The sequence below is a fragment of the Chionomys nivalis genome, chromosome X (assembly GCF_950005125.1).
Source record: "Chionomys nivalis chromosome X, mChiNiv1.1, whole genome shotgun sequence".
In the NCBI taxonomy this organism is placed as follows: Eukaryota; Metazoa; Chordata; class Mammalia; order Rodentia; family Cricetidae; genus Chionomys; species Chionomys nivalis.
Genome location: NC_080112.1, coordinates 108518730 through 108545251, shown reverse-complemented (window position 1 = coordinate 108545251; position 26522 = coordinate 108518730). Strand labels below are relative to the sequence as shown.

The 26522-nt window shown below is 37.7% G+C and overlaps 1 protein-coding gene across 3 annotated transcripts in view; it reads right to left on the bottom strand.

The window, feature by feature from the left end:
- Smarca1 (SWI/SNF related, matrix associated, actin dependent regulator of chromatin, subfamily a, member 1) overlaps nucleotides 1-26522 on the bottom strand; it is a 74961-nt gene that overhangs the window by 9417 nt on the left and 39022 nt on the right. For all 3 annotated transcript variants that reach the window (XM_057759807.1, XM_057759806.1, XM_057759808.1), the window contains 6 exons: nucleotides 19990-20100; nucleotides 19612-19725; nucleotides 9310-9432; nucleotides 6913-7045; nucleotides 4021-4139; nucleotides 3702-3914 (listed from right to left, as the gene is read on the bottom strand). In XM_057759807.1, coding sequence (XP_057615790.1) covers nucleotides 3702-3914; nucleotides 4021-4139; nucleotides 6913-7045; nucleotides 9310-9432; nucleotides 19612-19725; nucleotides 19990-20100 — 813 coding nt within the window. The remainder of the gene's footprint in view (nucleotides 1-3701; nucleotides 3915-4020; nucleotides 4140-6912; nucleotides 7046-9309; nucleotides 9433-19611; nucleotides 19726-19989; nucleotides 20101-26522) is intronic.

Below are 26522 nucleotides of genomic sequence, written 5' to 3'. Positions count from 1 at the left end.
GGAGGGGGAGAGCAGTGGGGGGAGGGGAGTGGGGGGAGGGGGAGGGGAAAAGAGAGGAGGCGGAAATTTTTAATAAAAAAATTTTAAAAAATAATAATTCTTAGTCTATATGCCATATGAAACAAGAATGGGATGCAGTTTGACTGTTACGGTTGAAAGTCAAAAGTGAATGAATGAGTAAGTGACAGGAAAGTAAAATAAAGTGAACAAGTACACTGCACGTGCGTGTCTCTGAATGTAGATGAAACTTGTTTTAGTCATTTCTCTCTGCCCATATTTCTTCCCCATATGCTCTTTTTTTCTCCTGCTCTCCTACTTCTAGTAGTTTTCTTTCCACTTTCAGGTCACATGTAATACCATACTCAAGAAAGAGCCTGCCAGAACATTTTAACAGTTATTAGTGTTGACAGTGAATTATTAATCTTTCTTATATTTAATTAAGAATGTAATGTCCTAAAATATCACTGTTAGCTGTCAACATGCAATTAAGAACTAACATACAATGTACAATCATAAGCAACAAAGCATCACTGTGGTTATAGAACAACCAGAAATTTTCTATCTCCCTCTTATTCCTCTAAAATATCTAAAAAGAAACATCCTTTCCAACTAGATTGAATATTTAGAAAAAAGCATTCTGTGTGGAACCAATAACCTAATTATCATTTACTAGCCACTGTGATAACCATATAAAGTGGGAAGCAAGTTCATAAAAAGCTATAGCAATATTTTCTAGGAAGTAGTTTTTTCTCCTACAGTTCTAATGAGAAATGCCATTTTATTACTTTTAAATAAGGCACAATTTCATTAATAATAAAGTTGTGATTTGAAAACAAACTAATAACATGAAATTTTTATCACCCAGTATTCAGCAGTATGTGATTCTCTGAGATGCTATCGCCAAAACTCATTTAAACTACTACAAAAGACAGGGTAATTGTAATGACTAACTACTATTACTCAGCTTCAACCGTAATGTTCTTGGCCACGGGCAGAGCAACACACAGCTTCCTGAGCTGGCTAAAGAGAAAAACAATGCTCTCTGGCAATTGAAAGGTAAGAATTTTTTTCACTAAACTTAAGAACCAAAGTCATCTTATAGAGAAAACAACAAGCATTTGATCAGTGAATGTTTATTTCTGAGAATTCAATTTTCCTTTTTCTTCTTTAAGTACTTTAAAGGAAACTAAGAAGAATTGGGCATTACTGATGGAAGGCTAGGTACTTTCCCCGTGTGTATTGTCCGATGAACTGACTGGTTGGTGTGTTACTACCTTTGGAACGCTCCCATTCTCCTCAAATTGCTATGTCACTAAGAAATGAGCAGAGATGACAAGAAAATTAATGAGCTAATGGTTGATGTAGGGACAGGTCAGCATCATGTAAGAGATACTACACATAGATACAGTATATTATCATTTCCTCTCATAGTAGTTTTTGAATGAGCACACACTAAGGCCCTATTCTAAGATTCCCAGCCCCAGGACGGGAGAGGTAAGGCAACTCAGATGCTCTGCACTTGAAAATCCGAGTTCAGCATATGCTTCCTACTTGTCTATGAACTTCAATAGAGGCTGATTACTTACTTAAAGACCACACAATTTCTCCAGGAAAAATTCACAATCTTTTTAGCACAGAGAGATGGAACTGAATCGTATTTTCTCTTTTATGCAGCCAGCAGTTTTAAATAGAGAGGAGCCTCAAACTCTTCAACCTTTAACTGAGGGCCTCCAAAGTGAGGCATATGTGGAACTGGAGATTCGCTCCTTTAAGCACTTTGTGGGTGTTACTTAAGTCAGATGTCATGAGTTCAGTACTTTGAGATTTGCGCATAAAATATAACCATTAAGGTGCTTACATTTTTTAAAGAAAGATTTCATGCTATTTGTTGATGTGTCTGGGAAAGAAGAACCTTTCAGCAAGCCAAGTTCAATCATTGCAAAGATTTTCATTTAAGCATAGCTACAGTCACAAAAACGAATCCGATTGCATCCTCTATTTGGAAGACAGGGTTTTTCAATGAAGCCAATGTTTTCTATTACAGAAACCACAGCTGCTTCTCTCGGGAGGGTAGGTTCTCTCCCTAGATTATGAAAATTATTCACGAAAAAGGAAGCTATTTTAGAAGGAAATGGAGGAAGATGATTTAGAAATACTAATAATCCATTTCTTGAGCTCCATAATTATTGATATTAACATAATCTAAAATGATTACATAAATATATACTTATTTTAAATCTATAACTTATACTCTAAATCAAGAAATATAAGTAAAATGTATACACTAGCTAGAAGGAAAAATCAAATTTTTGCATAATAGAAAAGTTACCTAAAAAATGTAAATTAATATATTGGAGCATAAAAAATGACTATATTTTTAAAGGGTTCTGTAAAAATTAGAAATTTTACTTTCTAAATGGTAATAGAACACATGGGTGTCTCCAGTTTTAATAGACAAAATACAGATTCCAATTCATGATTACTTATCTATTTAATATGTGCCTTTTGGCAAATATGCTCTGAAGATTTAAATATCTACAGAAAGAAAGAGCACAGACGTAAATGTTTCAAAAAAATAAATAAGAAGATGGAGGAAAAATAAGAATCTTTACACGGGAGTTCAGAGACATCTAGTGGCTGTTAATATACTGGAGTTTTTTCCTTGGTAACGGAGCTCGGCTATAGAGTTCTGCAATCATCTTAATGCAAACAGCTTACATCTTTTCTTGCACTTTGGATCTCTTTCATCCTACTGCCTTAGTTTAATAACTGCGGGAACTAGACCCAACATCAAGCTCCCAACCTTTTAAAAAATTAGTAAAATACCACTGAAATATCACAGAATTCAACAAATGTTTCATCACACAAAAGGGCACATATGCTCGAAAATGTGATTTCCTAGAAAATGCAGTTAAGCATTTTTCTTTTACAAACTACTAGTTCTGCTCTAAATTACATCTTTATATGCATGAAAACTTTTGTGGCTAGAAATCTAAATGCATGGCTTTGAAGAAAGTTGTCTACTAAATGTGGACATAGATACCCTGAGCAAGATGGTAAACCAACTCACTGCTGAAGTCTGACACCAGTCAAAATGAAAGAGGATTTTAAAAGCAAGTCTACATTGTTCTTTAGCAATCTACTTCAATGACCTGAAGAACCCTGTCAAGAAACTGTTCTGTCCCTACATATAATTGCAGAACAATCTTTGTGTACACTGTGAAGAAGTGTCACTCTGCTTGGTTTAATAAAAAGCTAAATAGTCAATAGCTAGGCAGGATTTCCTAGCAGAGAGGATGCTGGAAAGAAGGGAAGACATGCAAGAAGACACAGTAAAAGCAGGAAAGCAAGAAGGACAGTAAGTAGATGCAGTACATGAGCCTTAGGGCAGCACACAGGTTAATAGAAATGGGTTAAGTTATAAGAGCTAGCTAAAAAACAAGCCTAAGCTATTAAGCGGGCATTCATTATTAATAATAAGTCTCCATGTTGTGATTTGGGAATTGGTGGCGGGACACCCTCAAAATTCACCTGGTTAGTTTCAGAGGGAAAATGTACCACAAAGTGGTGATCCCTGGGAATCATAGCAAAAACCAGGGGACCAAACTGAGCATCATAAGCAGTGTTAACTAAGAAGTAAGTGAAGGAGAAGACAAGAAATGTGTACTTTTTCAAAATTAAGCAACAAAAGAAATACATACCATGGCGGTTCTAGACTTGATGAACCAGTCAAATCTAAACTGAGGAGCATTCCGTACACACTGTCTTAATTCTTCATACACATTTTCTCTGTCAAAGCCCATTTTGTGTAACATACAGATCAAGAATCTGTCCTCTTCCTCAGTATAGTTCTTTCCTTTACTGGTTCCATACTGAATACGCAACTGATGAAATGGAGCCTTGTATCTTGCAATCTGTAAGTTTCAACAAAATGGCACTTTTTAACTGGATTTCCATAACAAGTCAAAGCTAAACACTACAGCAAATAAACTATGAATACACTGAAATAGAATACAGTACTTTGGCATCCAGTGCTTTCTTAATACTGATCCTTCGCTGAATTCTTGCTTCTCCACGTTCAATTTGAGCCATAATTTTCTCAATGTCCTGTAATTCATTGCAGCGTTCCCAAAACACAGCTGAAAAAGAAAGTTATTACTTTAAATTACTATCATTGAAGCAAATGAATCCAAGGAGTTAGAGAATAAAGAATTAACAGGCCGGTATGGGGTCATCTGTGTGTATATAATACGATCAATTGTTAAATGCTCTTAAGTCATCATTTTATCCAAATGTGATACAAAAGAAACCAAGTGCATAAAATGAAACAGAAGTGGGAAGCATATAAATGTAAATATAGCCTTCTAGTAAGCAAAACGACAATAAAGTAGATCATTTCCCTTTTTCCTATGAAGTGGTGATTTCTACAGAAATGTTGGCTATGTCTGTAATCATTCACTATTCTTATACTTACAGTCACTTAGAGTTTCTTTAAAGATGAGGGATTTTAACTGGACACATACAGCAGAATATTTAAATCACCAAGCCACCCAATCAAATTTTATAGATGAGCCAAATAATCTGCTGCATTAATAAGTCACATCTTATGACTTCAGGGAAGGCCTAATGACACTATCTACCTTCTCAAATTCTTCATTTTTGGAGCATAACAAGAAAGGTATGTTAGCACTTCATGGTTTGTATAAGCACTTATGTTCATTTATGCATTTCTCTACTTATTCAACACCCACACACGGGCATGTGCTCAAACACACACGTGTGCACGCGCACACACACACACACACGCATGCACACAACGTCTTATGTTAAGATATAGTTTATTCCTGAATATCCAATTGTGCTCAGTTCTTCTCCCACCAGTCAAATAAGCCCACTCAAATCTCCCCACCTTCTGATATAGCCTCCAATCTGATGGATAACAATTCTGAAGAAAGTTCTCCAGAAAGGCTGATAGTGTATATAGAGCCAGGGTAGAGGCACTTGCCTGGGCTTAAAGGCCCTGAGCTTGCTCCATAGAACTCCAGAAAAGAAGAAAGAAAATTCTTCAGACAACCTCACTGTACATGTCTTTGACACTCATTTCACGGTAGTTGGTTTAGTGACAAATTTAAAGGAACATCTGACAAAGAGTATTTTTTTCATTGTCATGTTTGTTTTCATGGTGAAGGGAATCAGACTTAGGACCTTATACAGTTGAACTAAAACCCCAGCTCAGCGTATTTTTTCTTTCCTTTTCCTTCCTTTTTCTCTTTCTTTCTCTCTTTCCTCCCTTCTTTATCTCAGTGCAGTGAGCAAAAGCTAGAGCCATAGCCACGCTACCTTAGTCCTTATATTTTTGAAACATGCTCTCACTACACCCAGGCTGGTCTTAAATGAGCAAACCAGGCTGCCCTCAACCTCTTGATTCTCCCACCTCAGAATGAAGGCTGGGGCTGCAGGCATGGATCACCAATGCTTGGCTACCTGATGCCTTTTAGAAACACTGTTGTAACCTGCAGCTTGACTCAGACCAATGCTGGGTCCCTTTGTATGCTTGCTCTTTACCTTCTTTTCATTCGGCTTTCACGAAAATATTTCTCTCCTATCTATTGTCCCCCAAATGCCCTTGAGCTAGGCTTTCAACACTAAGACAAATAGTAGTGTCATGTTAGTGTTCAAAGAAAAAGAAGTTCAGGAGTCCCATGTTATATGAAATAAAGTCCAGACACAATTAACTTTGGAATTTCCTTTTAGATTTCCAGAAGGAAAAAACAGAGTGAGTGTTCTCTAATTACAACGGATTTTCTTCAAGCACTAACAAGGACTCTAGATAGATGAAAAGCTACACCTACTACTAATGATCAAACTTGGATTTATTTATGTGTTTTGTAATCTTTTTTCCTAATAAACACAGTATTTCAGTAGTTATCTCAAATAACTGGGGGGGGGGGGACACAAAGAAACCATACTACATTTTAACACTTTTTTTTTTTTTATGGAAAATGCTCTTGATTCTAAATACTTGATATTCAGACTAAACTTGAAAGTTCAGCCTATGTGAAATTTAGCCACACATAGACAATAGATAGATTAAGCGATTTTAATAAGCTTTCTTTTCTGAAGCCTGCATTTAGATACGGTCTGACACAGGAATTAATATTAAAGCCACACGCTTCTCTGCAGCTATTCTGATTCTGATTGAGGCTAAAGACACAGCTGAGTGGGAAAGGGAAATGATTCAAGGACCACTGAACAGATTTAGCCAAGAAATCTTTTTAGATCTATTCTAAATTGCCTTAAGTTAATAGGGCCCGCCACTATCTGATTGAATTCCTTGAGGGTAGTTGAGTCTCTAAATGGGCCTGATAAGAACTCCTAACTTCAAAGATGACCTACAATGAGTATTTCAAACCACTAACCAGAAGCCTCAGAACTAGACCTTAAAAAGACCAAACCAGAGAAGTGAGAGAATAAAAAGCTCATGCCGAGGTTTTCAATTTGGTTTATGTAGAGCTTCACTCGGCTTCCTTAGTTGCCTCCCAGAGACAGCAGTGTACAAATGCAGTCACATCATACATCCTTACTTCCGTCTCATTCACAACAGCCTCAATGTCTCTGAACAAAGACACAACTAAATTAACAGCAAAGAAAAGGGCTGGAGAGATGGCTCCGTGGTTAAGAGCACTTGCTGCTCTTCTAGAGGGCCCAAGTTTGGTTCCCAGCACCCACATCAGCTCACAACCACCTTGAACTCCAGCTCCAAGGCATCTGATGCATTCTTTTGTTCATCATAGGAACCTGCACATTCATAGCATACATCCACAGGGACACACACACACACTTAAAAAAATCTTATTTCAAAGAAATGCATACATTTAAAATAAAGTATCATGTTCGAAATGACATACAAACCTGAATACTCCATGACCTCCTCAGGGGATTTGCCCTCTACCTCGCGAGCTATATTATCAATGTCATCTCTCCCATACTTCTCATTCGCTTTAATAAACTGGTTAAAATCCCGCTTAGTCCAGTTTGTGAAACCCTATGGATAAAAAGTTAAGCATCATCAACAGATGATAAATTAATAAATTCAGTTATTAACCTACTTATATCTGTACAGTGATGCAAGCAAAGCAGTTTAAAACACTTAGCATGAACCCCTTTATAAAGTTCTTTCTGTAATGTGGACTCAAAAGCTGAGTTTGCAGTGTTACGAAAATTACTGCTCTTCTGTTTTCAAGGAGATGTGCTTTTCAAGTATTTTAAGTTGATTTATAATCCTAAGACATTGCATAGTTTTAATTCTATATTTTCCAGATGCCTACAACATTAAAATACAGTTCCGATATAAATTCTAATGTAAATTCTTAAGTTCTAATATTTCAGTGTCTCAGTGACTTTTTCCCATGTGTCTGTTCCCATGTAAATTGAGGGTGGGAAGGGAGGGAGGTGGGTGGGTGTATTATATTGAAAGAACACTGAAAGAAAATCCAGAAAAAATCTGGTAAAAAATTTTCGTAGTGTTTTAGATTAATCCAAACTACAGTGGATAAGTAGTATTCTGGTCAAAATTGTATTCAAAAGGACTAGCAAGATGGAAGAGCAGTTGAAACTGTCACCACACAAGCATGGTAACCTGAGCTCCATCCCTGTATCCCACTGTGGAAGCAGAGAACTAATTCTCAAAAGTTGTCCTGTGTCCTCTGCATACATACCTCAACATACACATGCCTCTCTCCAAAATAATAAAGTGACTTTTAAAAGATTATATTTATAAATAAAATTTCTATTAGCAGAATATTACTTAGGCATCTGTTTTTACTAAAATATGTAAGAACCAGAGTTTCACGTCATTTTACAATTATTATTCCATTAATGGTAATGTAGCTCAGTTGGCAGAGACCTAGCCTAGCATGGGTAAAGCCCTAAGTTCAAGTCCCAGCAGCATATAAACCAAACATGGTGGCATATGCCTGTAATTCCAATGCTCAAGAGATGAAGGGAGGAGGATCAGAAGTTCAAGGTCATCCTTTTCAACTACAGAGTGAAGTCAAGGCCATCATGGGAAACATAAAACACTGAAAAAACAAGCATCAAATTTATAACATCAGAAAAAAGATGGCATAAATTCAACTCCTAGGGACAAAAAACTTGATTATGTCTCTAATAATAAACTCAATTATCTCGATCGAGATTACATATTCACATTATACTGTATATTCAGAATATATTCTAAGCAATGTACTATTCAAAGGGCACAACTTTATTTTTGTGCTCAGGAAATAAGTTCTGAAATTAAAAGAAAAGAAAACATGAATATTTAAATGCTTTATTCTGTGGTACTTCTCAAAACTCTGCCAACTGCAATTATCCTTTCAGGCTAAACTTGGTGACTTCCAGGCATTTGTTCAAAAACTTTGAAAGCATTTTGTCAAAATTCATTCAGCAAAATTATATGCTATTAAAAGGAAAAGGACTGCATCCATATATAAATATAAAACTCTTATTTTACTTTTATTAACACATATTCCCAGGACACAGTGTGATATTGTAAAGCACATTCCACAACTGGCATATATGTTACCTCAAGCAGCAACCCTTCTTTTGTGTGGGAAATATTCCAAACTATCAGTTACCAATTACACTGGAGAACTGTCTGCTACCGTACCATGCACATTGTTCCAAAAAGTGGTGAAGAAATAGATTTAGTTGGCTAAAGCAGTGCCACAACTTCACATTTTGTTTATTTTGCCAAAACTCATTTCAGAAGTGTGATATGAAATTTATTAAACCAACAATGACTTGAGAGCTCTAAGGTGGGAGCCTTCTCTATTTAATGTAGAGCCATTAATTACACAATGATCACATTAAAATGCTTCAGGCGTTTCTCATCATTGTATTCAAGTTCTTTCTTGAGAACTCTTGACTTCTTTCAAAAGGAATTTTTCATAAACAAAAAATAATGGTGTACAGTTCAGAGATTAAGTCAATCAAAGAAATTAATTTTCAGGTATATATTAGAAATTATTATTTATCAAAATTCAAATATGGACTCACTGACCTTATTATAATTGGGAAAATGTCTTAATTTTAATAATTTTATTTCCCATGTATATGTTACCCCAATATTTCCAGAAGAGCATGTTCTACTAAGGAAATTTTCTAAAACCTGAAGAGATGTGGTCAAAATATGTTTATGGGTATGTCAGATGAAGACAACTGGACCTATACAGTAAAATGCAGGTATTATTTATGCTTTTTTCTATTTACTGATTAGAATAAGTTCAGCCAGTTAAGATAATTTACTTGTGTAAGAAGTTTGTCCTTCTCTTCAGTCTCTTGTGGTGTAAGAGGTTCAGCTCCATCGATCTTTTTTTGCTCTTCTCTTTGAGCGACAGCTGGATTAGGGCTCTCAGGATTCCTTGGAACCTAAGATCAAAAGAGAAATGATGAACAAACTGATGAGAAAATAATAATGAAGACCAGCGTACATACATACGTCAATCTGGGGAGTCCTTTCAACCGTCAACAGTGGAAACCCAGAAGCAGATGGCACAAAGGCCTCTCTGCATTTCTACCAGTATGGTATTACCCTAATGAAAACCATTCTCCTACTGTACGGTATAATAGTTTAGGATTACAGTCCATTGGTAAATAGATGCCACATTGTATTCTAAGTCTCATTATGCCATAGAACGAAATAAGTCCTTATAATATGGCATTATGTAGAATAAGCACACAATTTGGCATTTAAAAAGTCTAAAGCCCTCTGTTAGTATACAGCAGGGTAGGCAAAACTGCACCTAAAGACAACATCCAATGTTCTAGTCATCTTAAAGTGTGAAAACAATAGAGTACCTTTATTCGCTGCTATAGACTGTAAGAGCAGAGTATTTAATATAAAATGGGTAATCTAGAAGACTGGCAAGATAAAGAAAGATAGAAAGAAATAGAGAAGTTAAGTGTATGTAGAGGGAGTGTATAATATAGTACACAATCAGCTATGATGGAATCATCATTCGTGGGAGAAAGCTTGTATACTGGCAGTGGCCAGCAGAAATAACAACGATACAGGGCCATAAAAGCACTGACAACTGAGAAGAAAGCATGAACTGGCACCAATGAGGACAGAAGACCCTCAGATCTTCCAGAGATCTATGAGGAAGCCAGCAGTCGTGTACATCTCGAAATGGTAGCTCGGGAGGTTCCAGGGTATCATGGTGTGCACACAGTCCACTGTGGTTCAGCAGCATTGGACGGCATTCTTTGTAGGGAAGGACAAATCTGGGTTCCAGCCTTGAAGTCTTCTAGCACCACTACAAAACTCTGAAGCCATGCCACAGCTCAGTGATTTAAGAGAGCAGGTACAGAACATATGGAGTGTGTTTTATAGCGTTCCACTAAGCGTGAAAATAAGAGGCTTGGCCGTAAGTCTTCCACTGTTTGGAATGCACACATAATATAAATGACTCATTCCCTAGAAATGTCAAATAGAAATACCACAATAAAATTATAACATTTATTACAGGATATTTTTCTCATTGTTATACCTATTTCCAGACATGGTGGTACACATCTTTATTTCTAGCACTCAGGAGGCAGAGGCAGGTAGACCTTTGTGAGTTCAAGGCCAGCCTGGTCTACAAAGAGAGTTCAAGGAAAGCGAGGGCTGTTACACACAGGAACCCTTTCTCTTCTTGGAAAAAAATGCATTATTATAACTTAAAGGTAAGCATTTTAAAAGTATTGTATCCAATAGTTCTTCAGATAAAAACTTACCATATATATATTTAAAAAGAAATGTTGTATATTAAAAAGCAGATTCATCTGTAACTATCAATATCAGATAACCAAATCAGAATATATTGAGTAAGTGTCCATTGTACTCTTAGTACTAAAATAAGTATGGACTAGTTACTGGACACAGTCTTTGCCCATAGAAATTCCCAAACCAATTCTCTGATTTTGACCTTTATTAAAGCACCAGATATAATGGCACACAACTGTGATCTTAGCACTTGGAGGCCAAAGTAGGAGGGTTTCAATTTTGAGGCCAGCTTGGGTCTGCCTTGTAAGTCCAAGGAGAGCTGCGTTACACGACAAGAGCATCTCACAAAACGAGAAAGGAAAGACTGTGTTAGTACACATCCTCTTATCTTACCAGCTGGGAGGCTGAGGCAGGAGAATGGCTTGCGAATAAGACAGACAGACAGACAGACAGACAGACAGACAGACAGAGGAGACAGAGGCAGGGAAAGGGAGAGTAAAAGAGAGAGGCAGTGGCAGGAAGGGAAGAGAAGAGAAAAGCAGAGTAGGGAGGGGCATAAAAAGGGGAAAGGAGATGAAATGAAAGACTAGGCAGTGATCAAAACCTATAAATAAATAAATAAATGAAGTTCTGAGGCAATGGGAGGCAATGACTTTTCTAAACTGGAGCAATATAAGCAAAGGCATGAGGGCAGAAATGCACTGGGATACACAAAGTTATATTAGGTATGCTGAGCAGGAGGACACTTACCTAGAATGCATGAAAGCTTGGGTTCTATCGCAAGCACTGGGGGGAAAAAACTGTTAGGACTAATATTGAGAAAAGGACCAAAAATCAAAACCAGGTAGCCAGATTCAGAGGGTCCCAAACTTCATAGAAGACTTCAGATCAAGGAAATAAAGTACCAAAATGCAACATTTTCAATGTAATCCTTCCAGGAGATGGAGCAAAGTAAAGCAGCTACCAGAGTCAGGGGACTTTCTGAGCCACCATAACTTGGAAATAAACTGTGGTGACAAAAGAAGTAGAAAAGCACAAACTAAGACTGAAATGGAGGGGCTGGTGGGATGGTAGTCTCATTCAAAATGCTCAGCAGATAAAGGCACTTGCCAAGCGGCCTGCCTTCCAACTGTAACTCAGATGGGGAAGAAAAGAACTGATTACAGTAAGTTGTTCTCCGAGCCCCATAGGCACACTGTAGTGTTCTCTCTCATTCTCTCTCTCTCTCTCTCTCTCTCTCTCTCTCTCTCTCTCTCTCTCTCTGCCATTCTCTCTCTCCTTCTCCCTCTTCTTCAAGATAAACAAGTGAATAAAATGAATAAAAAAGGAACTAGATTCCATGAGACAGTGAAAAACTTCTATTGCTTAGGAGTACAGCGAGATTTCCTAGAAATATGGATTGCAAAATTAAACATGGCAGCACAAGAACATGAGAGCGGTCGTCTAGAATCAGCTCCCCACAGTTTAACAGGCAGCCCAAAAGGACATATTACCAAAGCTCACAAAGTGTATGGAACTTGGTCCATCTGTCAAATGTTTACGTTTGTCCCTAAAGAAATCTTTTTTGGAGACAGCTGTTGGAATGTCCTAAAGCTTTCTTCAGCTTCAAATATGACAAAGCTCTTTCGCTATGCTCCTACATCGACCACAACTTCCAGGTAACCTGGACCTTTTATTCTGCAGTTAAAATTTCAACTGTCACCCTCTTCCAATGAGAAGACTTTGGTGAACAAGTAAGTATATTAAATATCAGCTCTTTTCATTTGAAAGAGTAATAACATCTCTGAAGATGTCTCACAAGCAAGGCCCAAGCTTCCAGAAGGAAGAATTGACTCTGCCGGCCACAAAGTGGTTACAGAAAAGCAAATGAATGCTTTTCCCAGCCCCAAGTGAAACAAAACCTTTTCACTAAAAATCCTACCACCTACGCTTCTGCTGTCATCTTGGTGTACTGAATATGGGAGGAGAGACAACTAGAAAATGAAAGGGCTAATAGCTAATAACAAGCAGGATCTCACAAACATGCATTACCAACTGTTTCCAAACTAGTGAGCCGATACCAGGCATGGTAGTGCATACCTTTAATCCCAGGACTCAAGAGCAAAGGCAGACAGAGCTCTGTGAGTTTGAGGCTAGGGTGATTTACACAGAGAATTCCAGACCAGCTACCATAGAACAGTGCAACCCTGTCTCAAAACAAAAACACAGACTAGTGAATCCCTTACTAGCCCTCTCCTCAATTACTGTAGGCTAAGACTTTGGAGACTCAAAATAGATAAATCATATCCATTAGCTACAGTGTGCTCAGCTACAGACAATACCTATTTCCTCTTAGCCTATAATCTAACCTGCAGTGGCCAAAAGGAACTATGAATGAAGTCCAACGCGAAACTATAAATTTATTTAAAACACAGATTCTTTGTTATGTTTTAGAACTCAATTGTTTGGGTCTTGAGAGTGAACTTTGTAGATAGCAGTCATGTGGCAATGTCAAAATATTGGACACCCTTGAATGATTATTAATTTAAATAGAAAAAGGGGAAGCAGTTACATTTTTTGAGAACCTGTGTGTAGAAAACCTGAGGTAACCCAGACCCAGAAAGGTAAACACGGTATGTACTCACTCATAAGTGGATATTAGACATAAAGCAAAGGATAACCAGCCTACAGTCTACAGCCCCAGAGAGACTAGGGAACAGGGAGAACACTAACAGAGACATACATGGATCCCCCTGGAAAGGGGAATTAGACAAGATATCCTAAGGAAATTGAAAGTAGGGAGGGGGAGGAGGGCAGAAGAGGAGACGGAGGAGGGCAGAAGGGGAGGGGGAACTGAGAAGGGGAAAGACAGAGAGGGAGAGCAAGAAAAGAGGTATCTTGGTTGAGGGAGCCATTATGAGCCTAGCAAGAAACCTGAAACTAGGGAAACTCTCAGGAATCCACAACAATGACCCCAGCTGGGCTGACTGAGAAGCCATTGATGAAGACTGGGACTTGTTTCTACTGCATGTAATGGCTTTTGGGGACCCTAATCTATTTGGATGCACACCTACTAGGCCTGGATTGAGGGGGAAGGTCCCTGGACTTCCCACAGGGCACTGTCCTCTCTTAAGGCTGGAGGGGGAGGGAAGAGGGTGAGTGGGGGAGCTGGAGGGGAATGGGAGGAGGGGAGAAAGTGGAAATTTTTGAATGGAAAAATAAAACAAAAACTAAAAAAATAAAATAAATAAAAAAAAAAACAATGACCCCAGCTAAGACCCTAAGCAATAGTGGAGAGGGTGCCTGAACTGGCCTTCACTGTAATCAGATTAGTGACTACCTTAATTGTCATCATAGAGCCTTCATCCAGCAACTGATGGAAGCAGATGCAGAGATTTACAGTGGAGCACTGGGCTGAACTCCCAAAGTCCAGTCAAAGATAGGAAGGAGTGATAATATGAGCAAAGGGATCATGACCATAATGATGACACCCACAGAAACAGCTGACCTGAGCTAGTGGGAGCTCGCTGACTCTGGACTGACAGTTGAGGAATCTGCATAGGACCAAACGAGGCCCTCTGAATAGTGGTGACAGTTGTGTGCCTTGGGCAGTCTGTGGAGCCACTGGCAGTGGGATTAGAATTTATCCCTAGTGCTTGAACTGGCATTTGGGGGCTCATTCTTTTTGAAGGGATACATTGCTCAAACTAGATATAAGAGGTGGGGCTTAGTTCTGCCTCAAAGTGATGTGTCAGACTTTGTTGATTCCCCATGGGAAGCCTTACCCTCTCTGAGGAGTGGAAAGAGGATGGGGTAGGGAAAAGGTGGAGGGAGTGGGAGGAAGGGAGGAAGTGGGAACTGGGATAGATATGTAAAATGAGAAAAGACTTTCTAAAAAAAATAAATTTAATAAAAAATATACAGCAAGTATTCTCAGTTTAAATACAGAAAAAGAAAAGAAAAGAAAGCGGGGGCAGGCTCCCATTCTCTCATGTAGTGGTGGAAGATTGAATTGCTGCTTTCATTCAACCCAGAGCAGAACAGAAAACCATGGCAGCTCTCTACTTTGTTGTTATTCGTGAGTGTTTCCTAATAAATCTTTGCTATCCTTTTATTCGGGCTCTTGGGGATTCACATACTTCCACCTACATAATATCGTAGGTATTTCTTGAGAAGATGCGCCATATAAAGCTATGGTTTTTGTTTGTTTGTTTGTGTTTTCGACACAGGGTTTCTCTGTAGCTTTGGTGCCTGTACTGGAACTCACTCTGTAAACCAGGCTGACCTCAAACTCACAGAGATCCACCTGCCTCTGCCACCCAAGTTCTGGGGTTAAAGGCATGCGCCACCACTGCCAGCCAAAAATCTTGGGGTTTTTTTTGGGGGGGGGGGCGAGACAGGGTTTCTGACTGACTGTCCTGGAACTCACTGTGTAGACCAGGCTGGCCTCAAACTCATGGAGATCTACTTGCCTCTGCCTCTGTAGTGCAGGGATTAAAGGCGTGTGCCACCACCGCCAAGCCTTTGTTTTTTAATATATTTATTGTGTATTCAGTGTTCTATCTGCATTTTGCCTTGCACACCAGAAGAGGGCATCAGATCTCATCATAGATGGTTATGAGCCACCATGTGGTTTCTGGGAGTTAAACTCAGGACTTCTGGAAGAGTAATCAGTGCTCTTAACCTCTGAGCCATTTCTCCAGCCGTATCCTTTAGGTCTGCAGATGATTAACGTGCCATGCTGATCTGTCTGTACTCTGAACTCAAACATGAGACCCTTCCAATTAGATAATCCACCTGAGCTCAAGCCCATAGTTCTTAGGAAATAATGGAAGAAACAAAGTTCAGAAAGAGCCAACATCCAGAATGTGGTATTTGCCTGCTAAATCCTCTGCTAGGAATTCCTAATAAGATAGCAAATCTTCAGAAAATGTGGTGGCACTTTGTACTGAAGAGAGCACAAAGGTAGGAACAGAGAGGCAAGAAAAGGGCTCTCCTGCCATCACCAACACCATGTCTGCCACAGTTATGGTCCATATTGTCAGCACCATTTTTTATTTTCATATTTCAACAGTTTTCTGGGAGATTTTCTTAATGAATGTACTGTTCCTCGTTTAACATCCAAAATAATAATTTGAAAATATAAATCAAGAACTGGAGAGATGGCTGGGTGGTTAGGAGCACTGACTGCTCTCCCAGAGGACCCGGGTTCAATTTCTAGCACCCACAAGGCAGCTCATAAGTGGCTGTAAATCCAGTTCCAGGCAATATGACACCTTCACACCATTGCCCACAAAATAAATTTAAATATATCAGAAAATATAAATCAAGGGTCAATGAGATTGTTAGTGTGTAAAGGTGCTTGCCCCAGAAGTCTGACAATGTAAGTTCAGTTCTTGGATGCCACGTGATAAAAGAAGAGAACCAACTCCAGAAAGCCATGTCTGACTTCTTCCTGTAGGCATAGCATGCACAGGAACACACACAAAGTAAAATTTAAATAATTCTGCAAAATGTAAATCTGTTCATCCTTTACCACTTATAAGGCCTACAACTCTGAGAAAAGTTCTTCATTTGTAAAATAAAGACATAGTTCCTCCAGTGAGGATGCCCATCTAATATTTATACAGAACTTGGAACATGATGAAACACAAGGAATGCTTAGATCAGTATCATTTTGTCACCCTTACACATCCCTGTTTTAAAGGCATCTGGGTGGGGGGTCCTTTACTCCAAAGCTAAATTTCAGCCTCTCTGTGAGCAATACATATCTCATGCTCCACCTCTGGAAAAGTGCCTCCTCTTTCCCGCAGAAAACATGGTGTCTCAATCAAAATATACAGGCTCAATCCTACATCTAGTAGATCTCAGCTTAAGTGACAGTTCCTTAGAGGGCACTGCCTTCATCTTCCAGACTGTTTTGTATAACCAATTATACTTCCTGGCAGCACCCTTTGTGAGCACAAATAATACCACTGCATTCTGGTGTCTGTTTAATGTATGTCTCTCGCATTATAATCTAAATTCTCAGAGTCTTGTCATTTTCTTTACTCTCATTATCATTAGTTGTTGTTGTTGTTGTTGTTATCATTATTATTGCTACTACTGTAATTACAATGAGTTTACCACTTGAGTACATAGACGACCTTAGGGTAGAGGCTGTGGATTATTTATATTTCCAATGGACAGTGATGGTACTGATAGTATCATGTTAAGAGATGAATTGTGTCTATCAGGATGAGATGGAATTTAGTGCCCTTATCCTTTCAGTTCCCCTCAAGATGTCTACCAACAACAACTATTTCCTTAGTTAAATAGAAATGATCTTCGGGAAGATTAGGAGTAAGTCTCTTAGACTGATGGATTCCAAAGATTTTATTACCCATCACAACAGGCACTGTGTGACACCACGTGAGCCTCTAAAGACCATTCTGAGTCGAAAGAGTCAGGCCCTTCTCCATCAGTTTGCAAATGTGCCGCATGGGCAGATGTCAGTTTCATTCAGCAGGGGCACCACAGCAAAGGGACAGTTAACAAGAACAGGCCTGTTCCAGGAGCATGTCTGTGTCCCGTCATGGAAGGAGTCCAGCAGCCAAGTTTATTTATCGCTTTCTCCCGAGTGGCTATCACCGCATCTAACACAAAGCAGTGCTCAGTGAACAGGTATTAAACATTCAGTCCCCCTTTCACTCTTCTTTCTCTAACACTTTCTGGGAGGTGAGGGAAACTGAACAGCAAAGTGCAAGAATGCAAACTCCATAGTATTTTTCCTCTTCCTACTCATTCTCTCGCCCTCCTCTTATACCTCCTCCCTCTTCCTCTCTTACCTTGCAGCTGCTTCCCTCCTCTACGTTCTTGCAGCTGGCCACTACCCAAACAATCATTCTGAGACCCGACTCTAAACTGCCTGTAATGAAAGGCACTGTTTACATTCTAACTGAGCCTGTGGCCCGAATGTGGTGGGCACTGGAATTCTCACAGAGAACTCACACTATCTCCAAAGAAGGAAAATAAACAGTTCCACCACCCGAGATGATCTTTTATTGCTGCTACTTGACTACCACTTGGCCCACCTCCCAAATGACATGTCACACCACTAATAAACACAGCCCTTATTTAGGACTGCAGAAACAAGCAGGGTTATATCACATGCAGAAACAGCCGAGAGTATCTAGATAGAGCACAGTATTTAAGAGCACAGTATTTAAAGTCTAATAAGTGGGTTTGAGACAGCAGGGCAACCTCATTATCTACATGACCTTGCACAAAGTAACTGAACCTTGCCGAACTCCAGTTCCCTACCAATTACAAGCAGACAATCAAACCTATATAATGAGGTTGTTAGAATCAAATGGAATATATGTTAAAGCATTATATAAATTATAAAATATCCTACACTACTGTTTCGTTTGGTACTCAAAATCTAACAGGCAATAAAAGAAGCTGAAAATAATGTTCTATGACCAAGAACAATTATAAACCCCAACAAAGTGCTTTATGTCTTTTTATCTCAATAAGTTAACTATTTAATAACTCTTGCATTTTTCATTTTTTCTACACTGTGTTCACTTTCTTTGCAAGTGGTCTCATGCACAACCTGAGCAGTCAAACATGTCTACTTTATTCTGCTACACTTTCCTAAAAATGATTCTTTCTGGTCTTGATTATTATGTCCAAATCTAACCACATTTCTCTAACGATATTTTAACTAGCTCATGTAATATAAATGAATTATCATAAATACATAGTTTCTCTAAGTACATTCTAGCAACTAATCAAAATACTTGATCAAAGTTCCAACTCTAATAAAGGTGCGACAAAATAAGTTTTGAAATATAATTTCCAATTCATAGAACAAAAATCTTCATAAGATTATAATTCTGCTGATACTTTTCTAATTTTCTTTATGTTAGTGATTCTTATACCTTTAGTAAGACATCTCCATTGACTAAGAAGCCAGTTTCCACATACAGAATTAACCTGATATTCTTAATTTCTTAATAATGTAGATGCAGTATTACAACCACTAAATTTTAATTACTAAAATTTGTATCACATATGCAAAAAAGAATTTTCAATTCCGAATATAATTTTATTTTAAAATCATATGACTAATTATCATATGTTTTGATATCTTTAACATCTAAGTGACCATTAACCACCAAGACTTTTATTAACCTATGAGAAATAAGCATAAAAATACTGTTTCTTAATTCTACTACGAAAAATTATTTAAAAATTATATCATATATTAAAATTTATTTTCAACCACATACTTGTTTTTTCTACATCTTTGTTGACAATCTGAACACAAAATCTGTTGAAATAACATTATTACAGAGGTTACTGTTTTGAAATATTGGAGACCAATTGATTTCATTGGGGATCCTTTTGAGTGACTCAATAGCTTAATCTTTACTACTAGTTTAAAAAATTGTTATATGTTCTTATATTCTTTAATATTAGCTAGAGTACATAGTCTATTTTAACTAGTGCTTACTATATTGTTATATTTTAGTAACTATGATTTGGCAATAATATAAGAAAATTGAAATAACAAACCATGTTATGGGAGAATTCTACAATAGCACATAGAATATTGAGACTAGAAGAGATGACTCAGTAGATGGGAGAATTTGCTGCTCTTTCAGTAGACCCAGGTTCAGTCCCTAACACCAACATGGTGCCTCACATCACCTGTAACTTAATTTCTAGGGGATCTAACATCCTCTTCTGGCCTCTGAGGACACCAGGCACTCACATGGAGCACAGACATACATGCAGGGAAAAAATTCATACAAATAAAATAAAACAAAACAATTTTTAAAAGATTATATCACATTAATTTGAAAAAAAATTACCTTATAACCGATAGTCTTTCGATAATAAAGAATTTCCTTTTCCAGGAGCTCAAATAAACGTGGTGGAAAAAATTGAAAATCCTGAACATTTGGCTGTTTTGGAGGTCGAGGAGCCTATGAGGAAAAACTATGTTACATGCATACATACATACTTGTTTTCATGAAGCACAAAGCTGATATAAGTAACTCTAGTGATTTTTACATATGGAAAATAAATACAACAGAATCCATTCATATGACTGGCCCATAGCAAGTGCTGACAGTATTGTTAAATTTTAGGAACGATGATTTGGCAATAATATGAGAAGACCTGAATCACAAACCAGATGTAAGAGATTTCTGCAACGGCATAGAAAACCTGGCCCTGTACAGTTTTACCTTGGGGATCTTTGGCTCGCTGACACGCAAAGCCTCTCTAAAGTAGGCATCCACTGCATAGCTGGCTTTGCGTTCTCGTTTAGGAGGTTCAATCCACTCCACCATACCAAGCTACACACAAGCAAGAACAAGAGGTTCAGTTACTCCAAATTATTTTCTCAATAGCACATGCAATAAGGCAGTAACTATAAGCAACTAAAACTTGGTTCATCAATTCTACTTCTACCTGCAAAGTTCTGTAATATTGCTATAAATCAAGTTTAGGAGCAAAGGGGGTTTTTTTTGCATTTTTGAAAATAATTTTAAAATTAGTTCCTCCTAAATTGAGAATAATTTGCATATTCTGGTTTGTATCTGATGCCAATTTAAGTAAATAAAGAGGAACTTTCAAAAAAGGAAGCGAAGTATTGATTCTGGTAACCTTAAACATAAAATAGGTCAGGGGAGTAAATGACAAGAAGCACCATGACAGGCACACCTCCTTCAAAGCAAAAGCGAAAAATGTTTGAAGGGAACTTTCTAGAAAAGCAAGTTGTAGAGGAGTGGGCAAAAGTCACTAGAATCAGCAAGATTCAGATTTGAATCTGAATCGTACCATTTCACTGGTCAGACATCTTTGAGGGTTATTTCTATTTTCTGTAAAACGAGAACAATTAATACTTACCTTGAAGATTAAACATGACCACAAAGGATCTGAGACTCTAGCTCGGTAGAACCCTGTATGATTAACTTGTGCAAGGCCCTGGGTTGGAGCCGCAACATCACACACAATAACATATCTGAAAGCAATAGCTAACTAGCCAACAGTTAATGTTAAGGTATTACTATTATACATGGAGACTAGGGTTACCATCTACTTGTCTCATTGCAAAACTTACCCCATTATCAGCTAGGGAATGAGTTTTAATAGTCAACAAACAAAATAGGCAATACAAAGTTTTAGACTCCAAGGAAAAATTTTCTTATTTCTCTGTTTTCTCTGTTTCATGGTGTTTCTCCATTTTACTAGTGACTTTAAATGAGCCAGGGGGGCCTTTAAAAGACTATTAATCTACTATTAATGGTCCCAATATCTTATCTTATCTTAAGGCAAAGAGTGGATGGCAAGGCTGCCTGTGTAGCTCAGTAGTCGCACAAATGTTAAGCATGTACAAGACCCTTGGCTCAATCCCCACAACCACTTAGGAAAAACATGGATAATAAAGTAAGATAATGAGGGTGGTTAAAGATCTACAAGTTCTCACTGTGTCTAGAGAAGTAAATCCCAATGTTAAGGCTCATGAGTCAAAATCTATACAATAGCAAAGAATAGGTTTTTTTGTTGATTCATAAGATTCAAACCAATGTGCAAAGTTACAAGAAACAATACCATCATTATGCAATCTAAGTCCACAGGGCTGGTGGTGTAGCTCAGCAGTAGACTGTTTGCCTAGAATACACAAGGGCAAGATAGCAAACAGTAAAAGGAATTACCCGGAGAGAGGTAAGATCCCCAGCACTTCAGAATTCAAACACAGGCTATCATCTGTTGCAGATGTTGTAAATGAGATTTCTTTTCAAATCACATTTATTTATTTGTGTGTGCATATGTGTGTATGTGTGCATGCATGTTCATGCCATGTCGCACCTGGGAAGATCAGAGAACAACTTTTAGGAGTCGGTTCTCTCCACCATACGGATTCCAAGGATTGAACTCAGGCTGTCAGGCTTGGTGGCAAGCACCTTTCACTGAGTCATCTTGCTCACCCTATAAAGTGAGATTCCTTCATTACAAGAAAGCATAGAGGAAATGATCTTTAATGCCTTCTAATTCTTAGAAGTTAAAAGAAATTAAAATGGGATGCTTAAATAAAATAAATATCCACATCTAGGGCTCCAGATGTATGTCAGTGGTAGAGAACTGGTCTAGCATGTAAGAAGCCCAGGGCTTAATACCAAACAAAGAAAGGAAAGAACAGTGGGAGAGACGGAGGGAGGGAAGGAAGAAAGGAGGAAGATGAATTATGATTCTTATACCAAAATAAGTGTGTGAGGTGACAGTATTTGGGGAAAAAAATATTTCATAAATAGTTCAGGAGGTGGCAACAGAGGATTCTCCCAGAGGAAGCTGGCCTAGGCTAGTCCAATCAGTAAACTCTGGGTTCAAGTGAGAAACTCTGCCTCAATACACAAGGCAGACAACTATCAAGGGAGACATTAGATATCAACCTCTGGCCTCCATACACATGTAAACATACATGTGCACCCACATTAACGTGAACATACATACACACATATACACATTCACAAAAAAGATTTTATAAATAACATATAATTTAATCTTTCTAAATTGAAGTAAAATGTATACTTGAAATTAACTTTCTAAAAGTAATTTGGTCTTCCAATCTGTATATGTTTGAAAGTATAGATGTTGAAATTCAAAATAAGTGTTAAAGGTCAATTCTTGAACTTTCAGAAACAGAATTAATTATACTGAATTGGCTTGTTTTAGACAAAAGCGTATTTATACTAACTTATTCAAGTTAACTTATCAAGGATTAATGTCAGCTACCATCACTAAATTTATTAGGCATGGTAGTAAAAAAATGTAACTGATTCAATAAATCACATGTGAAAATCTAACTTAACATATAATGTCTAAGATTTATGAACAATATACTATCAGATTTTCAATTCTCTTCAGAAACAATATAAGCCTAATTTATGACCCTAGGTAGAAAACATGAATGCATAGAAATAAAATATAATCTCAACTGAGAACTCAAAAATTCTGATTTTGGATATTACTGTTAATAGTAGACATTCAATTAAAAGAATCATTATAATCATTAAAATACATACTATCTGTAAATTATCATGTTTGCTAGAAATCAAAGCATGGGGCAGTCTATTATATTACACACACACAAGTATTTTCTAACACTATTCTTACGTTAACTGAATGGGGTTAGGGATGTAATTCAGTAGTATAGGATGTGCCGAGCATGAGGAAGTCCCAACACTGAAAAATAGGAAGTTCCAATGCTATTTAGGTTCTATTAATATTTTTCCACTTTATAAAAGATTCTTAGTACCAATAACCCATAGGAATAATTGGAGAGTAAATAAAATTCATATCATATAATTAGATCTAGAAAACATATTAGGCAGACAATTTCTACCCTGTACAGAAAGGCCATCACCTCCATCTAAGCAGGATAAAACACAAAGCGTCCAAGATTGCAAATAAAACAGACAAATATAAGTCAAGGAACAAAACCTATCAGAGGCGAATGATGGCAAGAAAGTATTGTCAGTATAGTGGGTGTGATGGAATTTAAAATGATTCAGCTCTCAGTTTGCAGTAAAATCAAGATCTAAAAAAGTGTTTCTCTTTAATTAAACATTATTCCTATCAATTCACAAATATGTTTTATGGAACAATTTGAGTAATAATAATAATAATAATAAAACTGCATTGTAAGTCAAAAGTAAATAGACATGAGTCTATAGCAATTTAAATAAATGAGGACATAAATAATTAACAGAGTAGGGGTAGCTTCCTCTTACATAAATTCCCAAGTAGGAATTATAGATGAAATGAGGAAATGGCCCTCAGGTAAACATCATAACAATAACTCCCCTTACAGACGCTAAGGTCATCACATACAAGTTTGAAAATATCCTTCCCAAGATAGTTATGAATTACAAAAGTAAAAATACTAAATTCATAAGAGAGAAATTTGGCAGATGCCACCTACTAAGTGAAAAAGGTTAACATCACCCATAAAAAGATTGGTTAAGATCATTGATGGTCTGATAATTTGTTCAGGACACAACATCCCTTCTGGGATATTCTTGCCAAAAATGCATAATCTCAGTAAAATCCTTAAAAACTGTCCAAACAAACACAGAGCAAGACACGAGCTACGAATAACTGATGAGTGCTTTTCCAAAGTGTCCAGGTCATGAAAGAAAAAAACTGGAGAACTAACACAGACTAAAAGAGACAAAGAACATACACAGCAAAAACAGTAATGTGGGATAAAAAATGAAAAATAAGCTACAAATGGGGAGAAAATATAGTAAGAGACAAAACTGATTAGACCATTATCAAAATCAAAGTATCCAAATATTGGCGATTCAAGAACAAACAAAACAATTCATTTGAAAAAATAAACTGGACAAGACTTTAAAACAAGGAAGACAGGGGCTGGAGAGATGGCTCAGCGGTTAAGAGCATTTGCCTGCTCTTCCAAAGGTCCTGAGTTCAATTCCCAGCAACCACATGGTGGCTCACAACCATCTGTAATGAGGTCTGGTGCCCACTTCTGACCTGCAGGCATACACGCAGAATATTGTATACATAATAAATAAATATTTAAAAAAACAAGGAAGACAAAGAGATCGTAGTTAAGGATGTGGAAAATATGTTCAACATGTCACCAAGAAATTTCAGATTAAAATAAGAAGAAAACCCTCTACACCTGTTAGAAATAGAGAAGGGAACAGCAGAGAACAAGGGATTTGAGGGGATAAGTGGGAAAACGGAGGGATCTCTAGGGAGGCAGAGGGTGGTTAATACAGAAGGAGAGAGGAGGGTAAAATAACAGTAAGGAGATCGGAAAAAGTCATAAAAAAATCATACATCAACTATCTATCTAAAAATACCTCTAATACATGTTACATCTGTCTATAAATGTACATACATAGCTTAAATGAAATCTTCCCATCTCAGTTGGCAATGTTCCCCCAAAGAGGCATAGGCTATCTAATAAAATCCCCAACACCAAAAGTCCCTCTTTTGAGTTGGTTAGAAGAGCTCAAGAGACTCCCAAAACATTGCAGGATATTGCTATTAACCTTGTTGCCCCCTAGAAGTGAAAGGTTAAGTCCCTATTGCTGAAGAAGCCTTGCACTTCAGACACAAAGACTGGAGATTCCTGAGTTGGAATTGAATGCCTCCTCCCTGAGGAGCGCTTTCATGGTACCAAAAGGTGCCATGCAAACGTCCAAAGGAGGGAAGCAACCAACATTGCTACTCAGCTATGACATCTGTGAACCACAATGATGACCAGCATGGTGCAATAACCCTAAGGGTGTTAGTGGTGGTATGCATACCTTGGCAGAAACCAACTGTTCTTTACTTGGACTTAAGACTCACTCAAACATGTCTGGTATTAGAAAGTTAGCCAACTGCACAGGGCTAGTGAAGCCATTGATCTTTGCAGAGACCCAAAACCACCACTTTACTAAAGCGGCATGTCCTAACTGCATTTTGAATATTTATTCTTATACACACAGGTAAAAGTATAGGTATCTGTCAAGAGTCATACACCCTAGTCTCAGTTCAGCATCTGACTAACCACTAACCGTCCAGTGAGTTTCCTCAGGGCAAAGCACCCATGAAAATGGATTCTCAGTTGGCAAGGACCAGTAGACCATGGACCAGCAGAGAAATTTGCAGACTTCATGCTGCTTGCAGGCTCTTTTCTCTCTCACTATGTTGTTGATTCTTTGGGCAGTGTTTAGCTTTACTTTCTCAATCACACACGCAATAGCTGTAATTTTTCCTTGAAAGTCTCTTCTTTCTCAGGTGTTTTTCCCTAAGATTCAGCCGGAAGCTAAAGCTCCTCAAATTTCTTATCTGGTATTACTAAGCACAACTCCTAATTCTGGGAACTTTTCTGACTTAGTAGAAATAATTAGGTATATATGAGAAAACACCACTTGAAATATTAACCATGTCTCACAGTCCTGGAAAGGAGAATAAGGCACGCACACACAGAATAGAGAAAAGGCCTCGGGAATACACATAGTGGCAATGGTTGAGAGTATGTTCCCTGGACACAAAGCACATAAAATTAATGACAAGATCTAGTATGATTCAATGGGAAAATGCATTATAAAATATGGGCTAGAGAGATCCATCTTTACCATACATAGGAGCGTATATCATTGGAAGAAGTATAGTGGGATGGGAGAAGGGTACCTTATCAAAATCTGCCTTTTGCAGAGAAGTTGAGACATGGCACCCTCTTATAGAACAAGAAACTGTATAAAAATATATCTTACCGATATAAAAGAATTGTTTGTATTTGAATACTGTTGTTCTTAAAGCACTGTACCCATGTCTATTACTTTTTAACTTTGTAACCACAAGTAGCAGCCCGCTGAGATAAGTGCTGCAAGAGAGGGATGTATCTGGCTCCGATTTAACCAAGTTTACAAAAATGCTAAACTCTGTGTCTAGAATAAGGTTATGTAGGAGGTGAGAAAGTGTGTTTGGGAAGCATAAATGGGAATGATGGGAGCTTTTATGATGATTACAATGTATTTCTTCAAAGTAAAAAAGAATAGGAGCCAATAATAAAACTGTTCATGTAAGCCTGGTTGAAAAAAAAAAAAAACTCTGTTACAGTATAAGCAAAGATAGCTCAAGCTTTTTGGGGTCACTTGAGTGCAGTCCACCTTTGAGCTGACACCCCTTCCCTGTCTCAGGACCTGAACCAGAGCTGAGGCTGGACCCCAAAAACTATCATCCTGCATCAAGG